Source organism: Microtus ochrogaster, unplaced genomic scaffold (genome assembly GCF_000317375.1).
Source record: "Microtus ochrogaster isolate Prairie Vole_2 unplaced genomic scaffold, MicOch1.0 UNK125, whole genome shotgun sequence".
Taxonomy (NCBI): domain Eukaryota; kingdom Metazoa; phylum Chordata; class Mammalia; order Rodentia; family Cricetidae; genus Microtus; species Microtus ochrogaster.
In genome coordinates, this window is record NW_004949223.1 from 577,464 (window position 1) to 599,494 (window position 22,031).

Here is a 22,031-nt window from a genome sequence, read left to right on the forward strand (position 1 = left end):
GGGGGGGGGGGAGTCTGGATGCAAGCCCAAAGATGGCTCTCCCGGTGCCCAGATCGAAAGATATTTTTCAACCAAATGGACCTAATAAACAAGCTGGTGTAGTTGTCCTAGTATCTAGCAAAATACTCTTCAAAATAAGTTAATCAAAAGAAGTGGAGAAGGATATTACATACTTGTTAAAGGAAAAATCTACCAGGATGATCTCAATCTGAATATCCCAAGTGCAACAGCATCCACATTTCTGAAAGAAATGTTACTAAGGCGTAAATCACACATTGAAGCCCACACATTAGTAGTGGCAGAATTCAACAACCCTCTCTCACTCTGACATGTCATCGAGACAGAATCTAAACAGAGAAATAATGGAATTAATAGATTTTATGATTCAAATGGACCTAACAGAAATTTATGAAAAATCTCACCTAAACTCAAAAGATCATATCTTCTTCTAAGCACTTCATGGAACTTTCTTCAAAATAGATCCTTGGGGGCTGGAGAGATTGTTCAGAGCTTCAGAGCACGGGTTGTTCTTCCAGAAGTCCTGGGATCAATGCCCATCACCCACATAGCAGCTCATAACTGTCTGTAACTCCAGTTGCAGGGGATCCTACACCCTCAAACAGACATACATGCAAGCAAAACACTAATGCACATAAAATAAAAAATGTATAAATTATTTAAAACTATATTCTCAGTCACAAAGAAAGTCTCCACACATACAAGAAAATGTAAATAATCCTCTGTGTCCTATTAGACCACTGTGGATTAAAGTTGGATTTCAAAAACAACAGAAACAACTGAAACTTTACAAACTAATGAAAACTGAACAAGTCTACTGAATGACCATTAGGTCAAAGAAAAAAACAAAGAAAGTAATTAAAGATCTGCTAGAATTCAATGAAAATGAATGCACGTCATACACAAATTTATGGGACACAAGGAAAGTGGTGCCTTGGAGGACCCAGGAGGAGAGAGCGAGAGAGCTAAAGGGAAGAGGCGTGGCCAAAAGGTTGGGGGCGGGGCTTTTTGAACCAGAAAAACAGAGGTGGCCACTACTTTAGTAGTTGCTTGTGATTCACCTTAGCCTTTTGTTTTTTTGGTTCTAATATTTATGCGTGGGTTTTATTTTTCATAAATGGTAAAAGAAATCTCTTACATGTGATTCTCATTGTTGGGCATTGTTAGACCACATGATGGCTCATGGTTCTGTCATGCCAACTGCTACCTGCAGAGGAGTGCCCGGGTGCACACTTCGTTTTTCCCCATCCCCCTTATGAGATGCTTTCCTACATTTGGGGTTTTCCAAAGCCCCCTTTGGGCTGCCAATTCAGGCAGCTCGATTCACCCTGAGAATACTTGCCGTGAGATCTTAGAACCTTGGAACTTTGCGACTGCTGTCACCATTTCACTGGAGATGGGCAGGAAAGGCAAGGCATGTGTAACATAGCTGCGCCTCTCACTCCATTCTGCCTGACACTTAAAGGCAGCAGGGTGGAGGCTAGCCCAGCTGCTAGGCTGAACCTCCCCAACAGGGTCACCTGGGTCCTGGCTGGAGTGAAATGCCTTCTAGAGTGCTGAGTAAGAGTGCCTCTTCTGCACTCGGATCTCTCCGTGTTGTTTTAGTGCCTTGCCTGCTCCACCTGCTGGTCAAACATCATCACTACATCTAAACACTCATAAAATTAAGTATTGCAATCACCAGCTCCACTTGTTCCCTAAATATGAATACCTGTTCATAACCCAGTCCACTGAGGATTGGCATCAGAGCTGGTAAGATACTTGGGAACTTTTAAACGGTAAATTAGGCTATTAAACAAACAAACAAAAGGAAGAAAAAAATAGGGGTAAGGACAATCTTAAAATCTTTCCCATGTTAAAAACAGGAAATATCAATTTGCAGGGAATTAGAACCTTGTTTACTGCTACTATGGGCAGGATGCAAATAAAAACATAAATGAGATAATAAACATAATAGCTGAGATTGATATACTTTTGTTCATAGTTATCGTCAGTTTGACAATTCATATTTTATTCTCAAAACATGGTTTGATAACTTTGCCAAATATGAGAAGTTGATTGATAAGATACATACCTTAGAAAAACCTACCATTCATGATATACAAGCCTTAGACAAGGTTACTACTCATAACATGCAAGACTTACAATTAATTAATAAGAAGACAATAAACTTTTAACTAATAATGTAGGTGTAGGTTGATAAAATACAAATTTTAGTAATGTTTACTGATGAAGATAATGAAGAGGTGACTGATAACATAGAAACTTTACTATTTATAAGATACAAGCCTTACAAGATACAAGCCTAGGTTACTATTGATAATATGCAAGCCTTAAAAATAATTACTAAATGAAATAATAATAGTTTGACAGATAAGTTACTAGCCCTGGAAAAGCTTACTAATACAGATAATAAAAATATTCAAACACAGACAGAGGAATTTAGAGACAAACCGATCTCACCATTACATTATGAAATTAAAGAGGAGTGGCCCAAGGTTATAAAAAAACAATCTTAATTTATCCAGTCATCATACAGGAAAAACCATCAAATGATAGTTACTTATAAACAACAGAATACAAGAGATGGAAGAGAAAATCTCAAGCTCTGAGGATACAATAGATGAAATAGACTCATCAGTCAAAGAAAACATTAAATCTAAAAAAGCTTAACACAAAATACCCAGGATATATGGAATACCATGAAAAGACCAAACCTATGAATATAGGTATAGAAGAAGGAGAAATTCAATTCAAAAGCACAGAAAATATATTTAACAAAATCATAAAAGAAAACTTTTCCAACCTAAAGAAAGATATGCCTATGAAGACACAAAAAGCATATAGAATACTAAATAGACTGGATAAAAAAAATCCCCTCACCAAATAATAATCTAAGCACTAAACATACAGAATAAATTATATTAAGATCTGCAAAAGAAAAAGGCCAAGTAACATATAAAGGCAGACATATCAGAATTACACCTGACTACTCAGTAAAGACAATGAAAGCAGAAGATCCCGGTCAAGCGTTATACAGGCATTAAGAGACCATGGATGCCAGCTCAGATTACAATACCAAGCAAAACTTTCAATCACCATAGAAGGACAAAACAAGATCTATGACAAAACTTGACTTGACCAGTACCTAGCCACAAACTATACAAAGTAATAGAAGGAAAACTCCAACCCAAGGATGTTGGTTGCACCAACAAAAACACAGACAATTGATGATCTCACAGGAGCAAAACCCAAAGAAGGAAAAATCCACAAATTAACATCATCAACAACAAAAACTAAATTAACAGGATATAGTAATCACTGGTCATTAATATCCCTTAATATAAATGGATTCAACTCACCTATAAAAATACACAGGCTAACAGATTGGATATGAAAACAGTACCCATCCTTCTGCTCCATACAAGAAACATACCTCAAAATGAACATACACATATCTCAAAGAAAGACATCAGATCAACTAAAGGGTTGGTAAAAATATTTCCAATCAAATGGACCTAAAAAACAAGCTGGTGTAGCTATCATAATATCTAACAAAATAGACTTCAACCTAAAATCAATCAAAAGAGAAAAAGAAGGAAATCTTAATACTGAACACCTAGGCCCTGAAGACAAGGGCACCCTCATATGTAAAAGAAACACTTCTAGAGCTTCAATCACACATTAATCCCCACACATTAATAGAGGGAGACTTCTACTCTTACCACTGGACAGGTCAGTCACACAAAAAATGTACAGAGAAATAAGGAAACTAACATGACTCAAATGGGCTTAAAAGACTTCTTTAGAGCATTCTATCCAAACATAAAAGATTATACCTTCTTCTTAGCTCCTCAAAGAATCTTTTCAAAAAATAGACAACATACTGGGTAAGAAAACAAACCTCAAAAGATAGAAAAAATTGGAATAACCCCTTGTATCTTATCAGATCACCATGGCGTAAAATTAGAATTCAACAGCAGCACTAATTACAGAAAGCTCATAAAACACGGAAATTAAACAATGATCACCTGAAGCATCAAGGCGTCAAGGAAGAAATAAAGGAAGAAATTAAAGAATTCCTAAAATTTAATGAAAATGAACATACACATATCCAAATTCATGGGAGACAATGAAAGCAGAAATGCCTACTTCCAGCAGAAGCTGGAAAAATCCCACACTAGTGAATTAGCTGAATATTTGAAAATTCTAGACCAAAAAGAAGCAAACTAACTCAGAAAAAACTAGATGGTAGGAAATAATCAAATAGAGAGCAGAAATCAACAAAATAGAAACAAATAAAACAATACAAAGAATCAATGAGACAAAGAATTGGTTCTTTGAGAAAATCAACAAAATAGACAAGCCTTTATCCAAACAAACCAAAAGGAAGAGAGAGAATATCCAAATAGCAAAATCAGAAATGAAAACAGGGACATAAAAACAGACATGGAAGAAATCCAGAAAATTATTAGGTAATATTTTGAAAACCTGTACTCCACAAAATTGAAAACTTAAAAGAAATGGGGAACTTTGTGGATGGATATCACTTACCAAAATTAAATGAAGACCAGATAAGAAAATTAAATAAACCTATAACTGCTAAATATATAGAAACAATAATCAAAAGTCTCCCAATTAAAAAACCCAGGACCAAGTGGTTTCAGCTCAGAATTCTACAGGATTTTCAAAGAAGAAATAACACCAATGATTCTCAAATTGTTCCACACAATAGAATTAGAAGGAACATTGCCAAACTCTTTTTAAAAGGCTACAATTACTCTGCTATTCAAACCACATAAAGACATTACTAAGAAAGAGAATTATGGACAAATCTCACTCATGAACACTGATGCAATAATACTAAATAAAATATTGGCCAAATGAATCCAAGAATACATCAGGAACCTCATCCACCATGATTCAGTCTGCTTCACCCCAGAGATACAGAACTGGTTCAACATATGAAAGTCTGTCAACGTAATCCACCATATAAACAAACTGAAAAATAAAACCCACATGATCATCTCATTAGATGTTGAAAAACTTTCAACAAAATACAACATCCCTTCATGATAAATGTCTTGGAGAGAGCAGGTATAGAATGAACATACCTAAACATGATAAAGGCAATATACATCAAGCCAATAGCAACATCAAACTAAATGGAGGGAAACTCATAGCGATACCACTAAAATCAGGAAAAAGACAAGATTGCCCATTCTCTACACATTATTCAATATAGTTCTTGAGGTCCTAGCTAGAAAAATAAGACAAAAAAGGAGATCAATGTGAATACAAATTGGAAAAGAAGAAGTCAAACTCATACTATCTGCTGATGATATGATACATAAGCGACCCCAAAAATTCTACCAAATATCTTCTACTACTTGTAAAACTTTCAGTACTGTAGCAGGATATAAGATTAACTAAAAACATGAATATCCCTTATTTACACAGATGATAAATGAGCTGAGAAAGAAATCAGAGAGACATCACCCTTCAAATAGCCACAAATAGCATAAAATATCTCAGAGTAATTCTAACCAAACAAGTGGAAGACCTGTATGACAAGAACTTTAAATCTTTGAAGAAAGAAATTGAAGAAGACACCAGAAATTAGAAAGATCTCCCATGCTCTGGGTAGGTAGAATTAACAGTAAAAATGACAATCTTACCAAAAGCAATCTACAATTTCAATGCAATGTCCATCAATTTCCCAGCAAACTACTTCACAGACCTTGGAAGAACAGTACTTAACTTCATATGAAAAAGCAAAAACACAGGATAGCCAAAACAATCCTGCAAATAAAGGAAGTTCTGGAGGCATCACAATCCCTGTCTTCAAACTCTACTACAGAGCTACAGTACTGAAAACAGCCTGGTATTGGCATAAAAACAGACAGGAGGATCAATGGAACCGAATCAAGGAACCAGTTGTCGATCTACACACATATGGATTCCTGGTTTTTGACAAAGAAGCAAAAAGTATAAAATGGAAAAAGAAAGCATATTTAACAGATGATACTGGCATCTACTTCAACATGTAGAAGAATGAAAATAGACCCATGTCTATCACCATAACAAAACTCCAGCCAAATGGATCAAGGACTTCAACATAAAGCTAACCACACTGAACCTCATAAAAGAGAAAGTGGGAAGTACACTTAAACAAATTATCACAAAAGGCCACTTCCTGAATATAACTCCAGTAGCACAGACACTGACAGAAACAATTAATAAATTGGACCTCCTGATAGTGAAAAGGTTCTGTAAAGCAAAGGACATGGTCAACAAGACAAAACAACCTACAGAATGGGAAAAAATCTTCACCAACCCTACATTATGCAGAGGACTGATCTCCAAAATAAACAAACTCTAGAAATTGTCCATCAAAAGAACAAATAATCCAATAAAAATGGACAACTCTGTTTAGACCAGAGGAGTCTAAAATGACTGAAAGACACTTAAAGAAATGCTCAACATCTTTAGCCACCAGAGAAATTCAAATCAAAACAGCTCTGAGATTCCATCTTACACCTGTAAGAATGGTCAAGATCAAAAACACCGATGACAACTTATGCTGGAGAGGATGTGGGGTAAAGGGAACACTCCTGTGTTGTTGCTAGTAGTGCAAATTGGTACAGTTTCTTTGGATATCAGTATGGCATTTTCTCAGAAAATTAAGATACAACCTTCCTCAAGACCCAGCAATATCACTTTTGGATATATATTCAAAGGATGCTCAATCATACCACAAGGACATGTGCTTAACTATATTCATAGCAGCATTGTTTGTCCTAGCCGGTACCTGAAAACAACTTAAATGCCCCTTTACCAAAGAACGGATAAGAAAAATATGGTACATTTACACATATACAGCATATATATACACATATACAGCAGAAAATAATGACATCTTGAATTTTGCAGGCAAATGGATGTATCTAGAAAACATCATATTGAGAGAGTTAACCCAGACACAGAAAGACAAATATCATATGTACTCACTCATAAGTAACTTTTAGACATAAAGCAAAGAAAACCAGCCTACAGTTCACAATCCCAGAGAACCTAGACAACAGTGAGGACCCAAAGAGAGACATACATGGATCTAATCTACATGAGAAGAAGAAAAAAGAGATCTCCTGAATAAACTGGGAGCATGGGGACCATGGGAGAAGGTTGAAGGGGAGGGGAAAGGATGGGAGAGGAGCAGATAAAAATGTATAGCTCAATAAAGTCAATAAAAAAGGAGAAAATCAATAGGCTTTCTACGTACACTCGATAAACTGGCTGAGAAAGAAATCTGAGAAGCATCACTCTTTACAATAGCCACATATAATATAAAATATCTTAGGGTAACTCTAACCAAACAACTGAAAGACCTGTATGACAAGAACTATTAAGTCTTTGAAGAAAACTTCAGAAAATGGAAAGATCTCCCATTATAATTGATTGGTGGGATTAATAGTAAAAATGGTAATTTTTCCGAAAGCAATAGACAGATTCAACACAATTCCCATCAAACTCTCAGCACAACTCTTTACAGATCTTAAAGAACAATATTCAACATTATATAGAAAAACAAAATATCCAGATAGCTAAAGCAATATTGTATTATAAAGGAACTTCTGGGAGCATCACCACCCCTGACTTCAAACTCTACTATATAGCTGTAGGAAAAAAACCATTTGATATTGGCATAAATCAGATAAGTGGATTCTGGAATAAAATCAAGGACCCTGACATAGGTCCTTACACCTATTAACACCTGATCTTTGACAAAGAAGCCAAAAATATACAATGGAAAAAAGACAACATTTTCAACAATTGTTGCTGGCATAACTGGATAGTGGCATGTAGCAGAATGCAAATAGTCCCATATCTATCCCCATGCACAAAACTCAAGTACAAGCAGATCAAAGAACTCAACATAAATCCAGTTGCACTGAACCTGAAGAGAAAGTAGAAAGTAGCCTTGAATGCACTGGCACAGGAAATTACTTCCTGAATCTAACACCGGTAGCATAGATATTGAAATTGACAAATAATAAATGGGATCTTCTGAAACTGAAAAACTTTTGTAAAGGAAATGACACTGCCAACAAGACAAAATGGCATCCTGCAGAGTAGGATAAAATTTTCTCTAGCCCATGTCTAATAGAGAACTGCAATCCAAAATAAATAAAGAACTCCAGACACTAGACATCAAAATACCAATTAATCCCCTTAAAAACAGGGTGTAGATTTAAACAGAGAAATCTCAATAGAAGACTCTCAAATGGTGAGATACACTTAAAGAAGTGTTCAACATCTTTAGATATCAGGGAAACGCAAATTAAAATGACTCTGAGATACCATTTTATACCTTGCAGAATGGCAAAAATCAAAAATGCTAATAACAGCCTATGCTGAAAAAAATGAGGTGTAAGGGGAACATACCTCTACTTTTAGTGGGAGTGAAAACTTGTACAGCCATTTTGGAAAACAGCATGGTGTTGTCTCAGGGAACTGGGATTCAATCTATCTCAAGATCCAACAATACCACTCTGTGCATGTAGTCAAAGGATGCACACTCATACCACAAGGACACTAGCTTAACTACCATCATAGCAGCATTATTTGCAATTGCCAGCACCTAGAAACAACCTAGATGCCCCTCAACTGACGACTAGGTAAAGAAAATGTGGTATATCTACACAATGGAGCATTACTCAGCAGATAAGAACTATGATATTATGAAATTTTCAGGCAAATAAATATAAATAGAGAAAAATTATCCTGAGTGAGGTAATCAAGACAGAAAGACAAACACAGTGTGTGTTCACTTATAAGGGGATAATAGATGTAAAGCAAAAAATAACCAGGCTACAGTCCTCAGGCTACTCCCAGAGAGGCTAGGTGGCAAGAGGACTCTGATAGGTACACGTGGATATCCCTGAGAAGAGGAATGGATGAGATGTCCTGTAAACTGGGAATGGGTGGAGTAGAGGCGAAGGTTATGGGGGGATGGGAACAAGGAGGGACCAAGAGTGTGGTATTGTGCATAGGAGGGAGGTGGAGAGTAGTTAGAGAGATATCTTGATAGAGGGGGCCATTATAGGATTGGAGAGAAACCTGGAGCCAGAGAAGCTCCCAGAAATCTATAAGGATGACCCCAGGTAAAACCCCTTGCACGAGTAGTGAGGGCATCTGAATTGGCCCTATAATAATATTGGTGACTACCTTAATTGTCATTATGAAGCCTTCATCCAGTACCTGATGTAAGGAGATGCTGAGATCCACAGCCAAACACTGGGTCCAGTTCTAGAAGTCCAGTTGAGGAGAGGATGGAAGGATTATAAGAGCAAGGGGTCATCGAGATTATGACAGAGAAACTCACAGAGACAGCTGATCTGAACATGTGGGAACTCATGGACTTGGAATAGACAGCAGGAGAATTGGCACGGGACTGAGTTGGGCCCTCTGCACTGGGTAATAGCTGTGTAGTTTGTTCTTTTGTGGGGTCCCTGGCAGTGGGACCAGGACCTGTCCAGGGCTGATTCTTTGGAGACCTATGGTGGGATGCCTTCTTTAGTCATGGTGCAGAGGGGAGGAGCTTGGTTCTGCCTCAGTTTGATGTGCCATGCTTTGTTGATTCCCATGAGAGGCCTTACCCCATCTGAATGGAGAAAGAGTGGATGGGGGAGTGAACATGGTGGGGAGAGTGAAGGTGAGAGAGGAAAGGGGGAGCTGTGTTTGGTATGCAAAATAAATAATACATATGGGAATAAAAAAGGGAGAATCCTCAAAAATTACCAAGAAGAGGAATAAATTGTTCTGGCTGTATTGCATACTTCTGACAGTGTAAATTTTCATAAGCCTTTCAAAATGTCCATTTTTCTAGTCTTTACAGAAGGGTCAAACAGGTGGTGTTTATGTAGTCCTTACTCAATAAAAACAATAAAGCTGGCTTTGAATTTGGAGCATGGCTCTCTCCTCTATATCTAGGCATATTTGTTAAAATTTAAAGTCTCTGCCTCATATAAGAAGGACCACCTGTTATTGAAGAGAAGAAAATCAAGACATAGGGACTGTTATATTGTCACTAATCTCATATCTCTTGGATTTATTTTTACTCTTTAATACTTTTCTTAAAGTATAAATACTATCTCAAAATTTAAATTTTCTATTTTGAAATTAATGGTATTATTAAGTACTAACTAAGTCTAACCTTAAACTTCATGTAGATTCTTCTATACAATTTCTTATGTGATTCAAAGCAGATATTTAAGATTTAATCCTGGGTATCTCAGAGGTACTTAATAGAATAAGTATTAACCTCCTCAAGATTTGTAGCATATCACATTTAATATGCTTAAAATTTCCACAGTGTGGGATAAACATTCCTAACAGCGACCTCTAATGTCTTCAAAGGGATGATGAAGCCCCACAATGACAGATAATTCCACCTGGATTATGATTATACCACTAATCTGATAAACTCTACCCAAAGATCAGTTTTGGACTACAAACTGATCAGAACAATTTCAGGATGGCTATCAAAGATGGTTCAGCCTCATTCACTGCTTTGAACTTTAGACAAGCTTTATTTCTAAATAAATACTTACTTTATTTTTTCACATTTATCAAGGTCCCCTAGGGATGCCATCAACCCCCAAGACAGCAGGAAGCTACCCAGAACATACAATCCTCACAGTCCTTAGAGGTAAGATAGGTTGTTCTTGGTCTTCTGCTGGGTTGTAGATATTTGTCATTATTTAGGGTGGTTGATTGCAAGTTCTTAGCAATAATAGTCAAGAAAAATGCTAAATAAAATAGATTCAGAGATTTCATTCTGAAGAAAAAACGTGGAATATAGAAATTATAGGATAAAATGGTAGATTATTGAACCTACTTTTAAACTGAAAAGTAACTACTAGTCTTCAATATTATACACTTGTATATGGATAACAAATTTTAAGGTTATTTTTGTGATACTGTATGTGCGCTTCTACTTTTGTTTATTTTATCTTTTTTAGAAATTTAAGGTTATACTACATGTATATTTTTACTCTTGCTTTAGATATTTTTGTATATTGATACAACTTAAGGTTATTTTTATTAGAATATACTGTTCTAGTTTTATTTAAGGTACAGCTCATTTAAAAATGTAATATTAATTTCTAGTCATTGAAAGTTCTGTACTTATTATTTAGGAGAAGTAAGAAATACAGATTTCCGTTCTCTATGGAGGGATACCATGCTCAGCCTAGATACAGGGGGGAGGGCCTTGATCTTGCCTCAAAGTGATGTGCCAGACTTTGTTGACTCCCCATGGGAGGCTTTACCCTCTCTGAGGAGTAGATGGGGATGGGGTGGAGAGAGGGGAGAGTGGGAAGAGGGGTGGGAGTGGGAACTGGAATTGGTATGTAAAGTAAAAGAGACTGTTTAAAAATAAAAAAAATAAAAAGAAATACAGGCTAATAGTCACCTATAACTAAACTTATATTCATGTTAGTTATGTTTTCATGATCATAAAGGGATATATTTTAAATCGATAATCTTCAAACACCTCAAAGACCTACAGAATATGGCATTTAAAATGTTTTAATGACTTAGACTTTTCTTTACATGAGAAACATCTGTTCCTGGTGACATTGATCTTCTTCAAAACAGAATAATTGACATCATAGAAATTCCACAAGGAGTTTTTCTTTGTTAAAAAAGCTAGTTGTTTTCACAAGAAACTGTACTTGCCTCAACTGCTGGCCACAACATAGCAAAGATGTACAAGCTGCTGTACCTTCCTTTACAAAAACTTGTTTTTCAGACTATTTTTGATATTCCAAATGACAGCTAAAAGTGTTGTAAACTTTAATTCTATGTGTGGGATATTTTGGAAACAGCCCCACATGTACTTGTCCTTCCAGGGCTTATTTTCAGGAAAGAATTATTGAATTCATTTATTCAAGGAACACACAGGTAGCATGGTCATGTGCACGCCTCACATTGCCTGGGCAGCCTTTAGAATGGATCACAGCTAGGCCTGAGGTTAAACTACAATGTAAAGAAAGGCAGGTTTTGGAAATATGGATGCAGATGACACAATAACATGAGGACGTCCACTCAAATGTTCAAACATTTTGTGGAATCAGCAGTGATTTCTAATGAATATGGGGATGAGTGAAAGAGACATGGGTTCTCCATGCTGCGTTACAAGAGCATGCTCACTTCTTACCTTTCTCCTTCTAAATTAACAAGAAGTTTGAGAAAAAGTATTTTATTACCTGTTTGATTGGAAATGTGTCTCTCTGGACAAAACACACAAGAAAAACAACAGATAGGTTTGTCTTTTTCTAGACTTTTCCAGAAACCTGGACCACAACTCTGTGTACATACAGATTGAGGACTCTTGGGCAAAACAGAAAACCTGGTCATAATTTTGCACATCAGTCACAGGCTTAAGATAATTTTAAGATAAAAAATTTAAACTGCAAGAAGACTATGAAAGTTGTACACATTTATGAGGTTCTGTGAAGTCTCCATACGGGAATGTAGAGTGTAGAGTGTAGATTTGAAGTTAGCACACTTCAAGATGCTAAATGTTCAAAGTTTCTTTATGGGGGCTGGAGAGATGGCTCAGCGGTTAAGAGCATTGCCTGCTCTTCCAAAGGTCCTGAGTTCAATTCCCGGCAACTACATGGTGGCTCACAACCATCTATAATGAGGTCTAGTGCCCTCTTCTGGCCTGCAGGAATACAGGCAGACAGAACACTGTATACATAATGAGTAAATAAATAAATATTTAAAAAAAAACAAAGTTTCTTTATGCTGACCAAATTGTGACTCACTTCTGCTAGCTTTTGTGAAATGTGTAGAACATCCATATAGTCTCTCCTGTGAAAGAGAAAGCCCAAACTCCTTTCTTGTATGGATTACAAATCATTTGAATTGTCAGGCAGAAACCCAGACACTCTTGCCTATCTGCTTTTACTTTTAGCTTCCCAAGCTTGTAGTCACAACCATTCACTCTGATTGACATGTCCCATGAAAAAGGGTTTGGCCATTGGTGGGTGATCATAGCTTCTCCTGACTTCATCACATGTTGATGTTCCAGAGAAAATGCATTATGATCCATTACTGTGAGTTTCATCCTTGACTCCCCACTAATGTTTCTCCCAAACATTAGTGACATAATCATTTAGTTTTTGTTAAATTAATTTACTTCTAAGTTAATTACATTAACCACTATACTTTTAACAAAACATCAGTTTGTGAATATTTCTGGATATTTTGTATGCAAGAAAATATTTCTATCTTTCCTTTAGACATGCTTCTTGTCATAAATTGGACTCAGTTTCTAGCTCATAAATATCTACATACTAACAAGTATTTGGGGCTGGAGAACTGGCCCAGCCATAAAGAGTGCATACTATCATTGGTGTTTTTGATTTTAGCCATTCTGACAGGTGTAAGATGATATCTCAAAGTTGTTTTGATTTGCATTTCCCTGATTGCTAAGGAGGTTGAGCATGACCTTAGTGTCTTTTGGTCATTTGAACTTCTTCTGTTGAAAATTCTCTGTTCAGTTCAGTGCCCCACTTTTTAATTGGGGTAATTAGCATTTTAAAGTCTAGTTTCTTGAGTTCTTTACATATTTTGGAGATCAGACCTCTGTCTGTTGTAAGATTGGTGAAGATCTTCTCCCAGTCAGTAGGTTGCCTTTTTGTCTTAGTGACAGTGTCCTTTGCTTTACAACCCTATCATACTACAAAAGCATCTGTTCAGCTATGTTCATAGCAGCATTATTTGTAAAAGCCAGAACCTGGAAACAACCTAGATGCCCTTCAATGGAAGAATGGATGAAGAAAGTGTGGAATATATACATATTAGAGTACTACTCAGCGGTAAAAAACAATGATATCTTGAACTTTGCATGCAAATGGATGGAAATAGAAAAAACTATCCTTAGTGAGATAACCCAGACCCAAAAAAGATGAACATGGGATGTACTCACTCATAATTGGCTTCTAGCCATAAATAAATAAATAGATAGATAAATGAATAAATAAATAAAGGACATTGAGCCACATTGGAACACTAGACTGAGCTCCCAAGGTCCAAATAAGGAGCAGAAGGAGGAAGAACATGAGCAGGGAAGTCAGGACCGTTAGGGGTGCGCCCACCCACTGAGATGTGGGGCTGATCTAATGGTAGCTCACCAAGGCCAGCTGGACTGGGACTGAATAAGCATGAGATAAAACGGACTCTTTGAACATGGCGGACAACGAGGGCTGCTGAGAAGCCAAGGACAATGGCACCGGGTTTTGTTCCTACTGCATGTACTGGCTTTGTGGGAGCCTAGCCAGTTTTGATGCTCACCTTCCTAGAGCTGAATGGAGGGGGGAGGACCATGTACTTCCCACAGGGCAGGGAACCCTGACTGCTTTTTGGACTGGAGAGGGAGGGGGAGGGGAGTGAGGCGATGGGGATGGAAATGGGAGGCGGGGAGGAGGCAGAAATTTTTAATAAAAAAAGAAAAGAAATGGAGAGAAATGATGTAATTTTATCCTAGTGTCAACAAGTAAATAATTTTAAAACCTGACACATTTGTTTAATGAAACTGTACACTAGAGTTAATAACAATGGATATATTTTCAGCTACACATATATCTATTAAACTGTTCTATGGAAAAAAAGAGTGCATACTACTCTTGCAGAGAAACCTGAGGTCAGCACACAAATAAGGTAATTTACAAACATTGGTTATAGAAATGATTTATACAAAAATTCTTTATTTACTTCTTCTTTATAAGGACTATGGACAAGTTTGAGTATGAGTTGTGTTCAATGGAGAGATGCACTGAGCATCAACATGTATGTATAATAAAATGTGTATGTATGCACATGATTATGTGTATGTGTATACATATGGAAACATACATACAATCATATATATATATCTATATCCATGAACACTGATCTATTCATTTATTATAATATGAATAAATACATACAAGTTTAAATTTAAGTTCAAACTAATTCTATCTACAGTAAAAAGCTAACAATATGTTCTTGCTTATTTGTATATGTATATGCATAAGTTCATATATATATCATGGTCAAATTAAAAAGATTGATTTATTTTTAAATTAAGGACATCAAATAGAACAAAAGAGATGGCTCACTATTTATTGTGCTTCCCATATAAGCACACAGTCCTGAATTTGATCATGCAAAATGGAAGTATAAAAAAGTCAGGTGCTAAACTGCATGCCTGTTATCCAAATATGGCAGTCATGGAGACAAGGAGTCCGCCTGTGGCATGCTGGACAGTAAGGAAAGCTAAATCCGAAGGCAAGGAGTTCAGAGCAAGATTGTGTTTATAATAAAATGGAGAATGATTGCAGATGGTATCCACTCTGACTGTGGTTTCAGCGGGCACATGCACTCACATGCATGAGCATTCACACACAAGTTCACAACAGAGCTAAGAACTTATAATATTGGCAAAATATATACATAGATCCACCTCAAAAAGGGAAATAGATAAGATTGACTGACAAAATTGGGAGCATGTGGATGGGGGTAGAAAAAAGGATGCAAGGGGAAAGAGGAGGAGAGGAGAGGAGAACTTGAGGGAATGGGATAGTTGAGATGGAAGAAGGACAGAGATGAGAGCAAGGAAAGAGATATCTTGATTGAGGGAGCTACTATGGGGCTAGCAAGAAACCTGGTTCTAGAGAAATTTCCAGCAATGGACAAGGATGACACCAGCTAAGACCCTAAGCAAAAAGGAGAGGGTGTCCAAACTGGCCTTGCCCTCTAGTCAGATTGATGAATACCTTAAATATCACCATAGAACCTTCATCCGGCAACTGATGAAAACAGAGGCAGAGAGCCACAGTAGAGCACTGGCATGAGCTCCCAAAGTTCAGTTGAAGAGTGGGAGGAGTGAGAACATAAGAAAAGATGTCAAGATCATGATGGTGACACTCACTGCAAAAGCTTACCTGAGCTAGTTGGAGGTCACCAACTCCAGCCAGACAGGGAGGGAACCAGCATAGGAACAATCTAGAATCTCTTTACATGCTCTCATCTCTATCCTTCCTCCATCTCATCTATCCTGTTCCCTTAAGTTCTCCCTCCCCCTCTGCTTCTCTTTTCCTTTTCTTCTTCCACTGTCCCTTTTCCTCTCTCCCCCATACAACAATGATAATTGTATGGCTGGGTCAGACTGCAGGACCATTGGAAGTGGCACTATGATTTATTCCGACTGCTTGTACTGGCTTTTTGGGAACCTGTTCTCTTTGACTGGATATCTTGCTCAGTCTAGGTATAGTAGGGAGGGCCTTGGACCTTACCAAAACTAATAGAGTCTTACTTTCTCTGAGGAGTGCATGGGGGTGGGGTGTAGGGATAGGTGAAGGAAATGGGAGGAGGAGAGGATGTGGGAACTGGGATTGGTATGTAATATGAAAAAAGATAGTTTGTTTTCTTTTGTAAAAAATAATATAAATTATAAAAAAGAATATTTGAAAATTTCAAAGAGACATCATACAATTCACAGAACTCTTTGTAGATGTTTTTCAGCATATTAAAGGTTGAAATTTTGCCAGACCTGATTGAAGTTTCTTGGCCATTTGATCATAACTTCATTGATGAACAAGTCTTGATCTTGTGGACTCTTGGAGACAAACTCTCCTACTTTAACTAGAAATGTATGATTAATATGTACCATAAAATTTTGTATATCATATTTTCCCACATGATTCTTTTTCTCATCAAAGCATATTTGGTCTCCATCAGTGCTTGTAAATTGAATTTTCCTCAGGAATGGATGAAGCTGGAGAGAGACATCACTTGGATATGAGTGATATATAAAAGTTTCTCACTGATCATTCCTAAGAACAATTCTAATTCTCTCTCTATTCTAGTTTTCTTTTTGAAAAAGCTTCATTTGAATCATTGTCTCCCAAGTTGTTCCAGGGAGATGAACTTTGCTCCTCATGAAACGAAAGTAAGAGTAGCTGAACGTAAATAGAAATGGCATCTAAGGGGTGAAACATAGCATAGTTGGAAGCATGTTCTTAGTAGAACCAAGGCCCTGTGTCTCCAATTAAACAATATACATGTTTTAGAACAAAACTGAAGTAAAAATGTAAGCGACACTATGTATTTGGGTGTACAGGTGTTAAGATATTTATCTTTTTATAGCACACAATGAACATATGTGTGAATAGATAGTTAAGTAGATAGGAATACACGCAGATATACAGAGTATCTTGACCTTCTAATATCAGCAGGAATTCATGCAAAAGCTCCTAATTCATAAAAATATATATATTAAATATTCAGAAATTTTGTTTGTCATTTATGCTTCAGGAAACTGTAAAGAGACCTACTAACTGCCTCCATTCTTCACTGATTTACTTTGAATCACATAATTTGCCTTTTAACTTTGGTATGAACATTATTGGATGCAAATTAAAATCCAAATATTCAGTGTGTAACATAGGGGCTGGCTTGTTCGACTGAGCTAGTGAATAACTTCATCCACAGAAAGCCTGAGAAAGCTTGGGAAAGAATAGAGTAAAACATGTTTTATTGGTAGCAGCAATTTCTTGGGTCTTCTCTGCTTGCTAGAGGCAAGCAAGCACTCTCATTTAAGAGAAGCTTCCTGACTCAGCTTTAGCTACAAAACATTGCAGCTCTTTTTAAAGGTCCTGCCACAAAACACTTAAACAGTGTTGATGAAAAGTTGGCCACATGTTTTTTGGGTTTTATAGCAGAAAAATAGCTGCACCATTTTAAAATGTCAGCTTTCTGGGCCATCCTGCCAGAGCAACCTCTGACTCTTTCAGGCAGGTGATCTGACTACAGAGCATTTGAATGTGGTCTGTGAGCAGAATGCTGCAGCTTGCTTGCTGGCAGGGACCCAAAAACGCCATAGAGTTGTGGCAATAAAAATGGCTACAGCCAGTACCTCCTCTGATTGGCTAGGCAGGAAGTATAGGTGGGTCAACCAGATAGGAGTAGAGGTGGGGTGATGAGAACAGAATTCTGTGAAGGAGGAAGCCCATTCCCCCCATTCCAGCCCAGACCACCCAGAAACAAGATGTAGTCTACCCGGCTGAAAGGTACTGAGCCATGTGGCTAACATAGATAAGAATAAGGGGTATATAAGCTACAAGAGCTAATAAGTAGCCTGAGCTAATGGGCCAATCTGTTATAACCTAATTAGACTCTCTGTGTGATTTTCTTTGAAACTTGCCAGCTGTGGGGTACTGGGTGGAACAGAAACCCCAACAAGTCAGCCCTCATGTTACATCAGTGCTTTAACTAATTGTTTTTGAATTAAAAAAATTATTTATTAGGGGCAATGGCTCATCTATTGGGAGCTCACCAAGGCCAGCTGGGTTGGGACTGAATAAGCATGGGATATAACCGTACTCTCTGAACATGGTAGACAATGAGGGCTGCTGAGAAGCCAAGGACAATGGCACTGGGTTTTGATCCTACTGCATGTACTGGCTTTGTGGGAGCCTAGCCTGTTTTGATGCTCACCTTCCTAGACCTGGATGGAGGGGGATGGTGTAAGTCTGATAGGTTTACCCTTATAAGTAACTTGACCCTTTTCCTTTGCAGCTCTTAATATTCTTTCTTTATTCTGTATGTTTTGTGTTTTGATTATTATATGGCGAGGAGATGTTTTTTTTTTTATTTGATCTATTCTATTCGGTGTTCTGTATGCTTCTTGAACCTTCAAAGGAATATCTTTCTTTAGGTTGGGAAAGTTTTCTCCTTTAATTTTATTAAATATATTTTCTGGACCGTTGAGCTGTACTTCTCCTTCTTCTATCCCAATTATTCTTAGGTTTGGTCTTTTTATTGTGTCCCAGATTTCCTGAATGTTTTATGATGAGAATTTCTTGGTTTTGCTGTTTTCTTTGATCAGAGTGTTTATTTTCTCTATGGTATCTTCAGTGTCTGACATTCTTTCTTCTATCTCTTGTAATCTGTTGTTAGTACTTGTCTCTGTAGTTCCTGTTCGTTTACCCAGATTTTCCATCTCCATCCTTCCCTCGGTTTGTGTTTTCCTCATTGCTTCCATTTCATTCTTCAAGTCTTGAACCGCTTCTCTAACCTGTTTGATTGCTTTTTCTTGTTTCTCTTGGTTTTCTTGCGTGTCTTTGAGCGATTTATTCATTTCCTCTACCTTTTTGTTTGTAATCTCTAATTGTTTATGGCAGTTTTTCACCTCCTGTTTAAGGTCCTCTATTATTTTCATATAGTTCACTTTTGAGTCGATTTCTTCTAATTCTTCTGGAGTAGGGTGTACAATTCTTCTTATTTCGGGATCCCTGGATTCTGGTGGTGTCATGTTGCCTTTCAGGTTGTTGGAGGAATTCTTGCATTGGCGCCTTCCCATCTCTTCCTTCAAATAAGCCAGGAGAGGCCTGGTGTCTTGGTCCAGTCTTTGCTGTGATTGACTCTCTGGGTGTATCTCTTCAGTGTAGAAGCAGGAACTGTTCCCGTCCAGATGAACTCCTCAGCACCAAAACATGGAAGTCTGGTAGTCCAATGACCCGAGGACAAAAGGGGGAACTTGGGGGGCAGGGTGGGGATGAGTAGAACACAGGACACCCTGCCGCACAGGCTGAAGGCGAATGTGCTCCCTTACTGGAGGTCCTTGAGGCCTGCCCCGTAGGTAGGCTCTCACCGCTCTGGGTGGGTAGCCTTAGTGTAGGAGCAGAAAACTGTTCCTGAGCAAAGGACCTTGCAGAAAACGAAGACTTGGGGGGGGGGTCGTGTGTAAGAAAGACAGCCCTGCAGAAGGAGCTGGGGGAGGGAGGTTTGTGCTCTCTTCCGGGACAATCCGCCCCTGGATAGCACACATTCACCTGTCCAGATGGGATTCCTCAGCAACTAAACAGGGCCACCCGGTAGCCCAATGATCCGGTGACAAAAGGATGAACAGAGCAAGGGGGGCGGTATCCAGAAGAGCACAGGAAGCCTGGTGCAGGAGCTGAAGGTGCCAGGGCTCCCTTACAGGGGACCCTGAGGCCTGCCCGGTAGGCAGGCACTCACCACTCTGGGTGGGTAGCCTTAGTGTAGGAGCTTAAAACTCAGCTATGGCTTTTTCTTATCTCTTCATGCTTTTGCTGTGTCATCAAAGCAGCAATCCGAAATATATAAGCCGAATTTTAATGACCTACATTTCAGACTCAATGTATGGTGCTCTTCAAAGTCAACAATGGATGATTATGAGATCATAAAGGTGGGGGAATAAGGAAAGAAATAAATGTTTTTCATCAGCATAGAGGATGCAGGTGCAGAGTCCCAGGGCTATGAGATTCCCCAGAGCATATGTATAAGATGGAAATAGAAGCACACAAAACCACTGTATTCAGACCAACTCTGGTTTCAGTTAGAAGAGATTCTGAGCACTCTGTCTTACCCTGAGTTGTCTGAACTTTGCTTCTGTCTATGCTCTTGTCTGGCATCAGAATCATAGACTATGTATGGTCTGAGAGGCTGATACAACATCAGGAACCAGATGTAGCAAACAGAGTCTTCTGTAACACTGGTGAGGTCTGAGCCTGTTCCATGCCCTAAGCCAATAATCTCCTTGGTTCAGACTTTACCGGGCATTGTCCCTGTATAGTGCAGACTTTGACATGGTCATTCCTTTGCTTCATTTCTTCCTACTCCTGCAATCTTTGTTTACATTAGGGGAAATGTCTCACCTGAACTGTTCTGAATACTGGAAGCCCAGCACCTACATGGAGGCTGACATAATCCTAGATGCATTTATCCCAATTTATACCACATTACATAACTCTGAAGTACCTACACAGATAGATTTTGATAGCAAACCAGAAATATTTCAATGGATTTTGAAAGTACTTGTGTGACTGTGTGCTGATAGTATTTTGGTTACATGACAGTGCATGCTCATCTGTGCACATGTAATTCCTTTAAGAATGATGAACTGTATACACAGAAATGTAAAATTCAGTTGCAAACTTTATTCTTTTATTTTTTATTGATTTTTATTGAGCTCTGCATTTTTCTCCTCTCCCCACCCTGCCTCTCCCCCACTTCATTCCCCTCCCAAAGGTCCCCATGCTCCCAATTTACTCAGGAGATCTTGTCTTTTCCTACTATCCACGTAGTTTAGATCTATGTATGTCTCTCTTAGGGTTCTCATTGTTGTCTAGGTACCCTGAGATTGAAATTTGTGGGCTGATTTAATTTGTTTATGTTTAAAAACCACTTATGAGTGAGTACATGTGATAATTGTGTGTCTGGGTTGGGTTAGCTCACTAAAAATGAAGTTTTCTAAATTCATCCATTTTCCTGAAAAATTCAAAATGTCATTTTTTTTTGCTGTGTAGTACTCCATCATGTAAATGTACCAAATTTTCCTTATACATCCTTCGGTCAAGGGTCACTTACATATATTTGAGGTTCTAAATATCTTACGTTTGAATGTCTGCTTTTTTTCTACAGACATGGAGAGTTTCTGTTAAATCCCCATGTCTTTACTAGATTTGTTAATAACACCTATCCCATATGTTCCTATCCCTAATTGGTCTCTTTAAAGGATATCAGTGTTTGGATGCTGTAGTTAGGTTTATTACTCATTTACTTCTCGTTAATATTTCAATGCAATGGTCTGAAAAATCACATTCTTTATTCCTGATACTCTGTCTTCTGCTTACTCAGTTCTACTGGAGTCACTTTCCACTGTATTTTTATTGGAGGTTTTGTGTTTTTCATTTCAAACATTTATATTTCTACTTCCCTTCCCCAATAATCTTAATTTCTTGTTAGGATTTGTATCATTTTTGACCTTGTCTTCTTGGTACTGACATATAGATACAAATATAGATAAAGATATAGATATAGACAGATATACATATATTGCTCATTTACTCTCCCCTCAGACTTTGTCCTCCTATACAGCATTACATTTTGCCTCAATGCCTGGTTGAATTCACTTGGTTGTTTCTATGATTTTC

General features: G+C 37.8%; 1 protein-coding gene across 1 annotated transcript in view; it reads right to left on the reverse strand.

The window, feature by feature from the left end:
• Positions 1 to 22,031, reverse strand: part of LOC101990985 (vomeronasal type-2 receptor 116-like) — a 35,253-nt gene that overhangs the window by 12,150 nt on the left and 1,072 nt on the right. Inside the window, exons 2-3 of the mRNA XM_005371764.1 lie at positions 16,625 to 16,849; positions 12,291 to 12,414 (exon numbers count right to left, since the gene is read on the reverse strand). Coding sequence (XP_005371821.1) covers positions 12,291 to 12,414; positions 16,625 to 16,849 — 349 coding nt within the window. The remainder of the gene's footprint in view (positions 1 to 12,290; positions 12,415 to 16,624; positions 16,850 to 22,031) is intronic.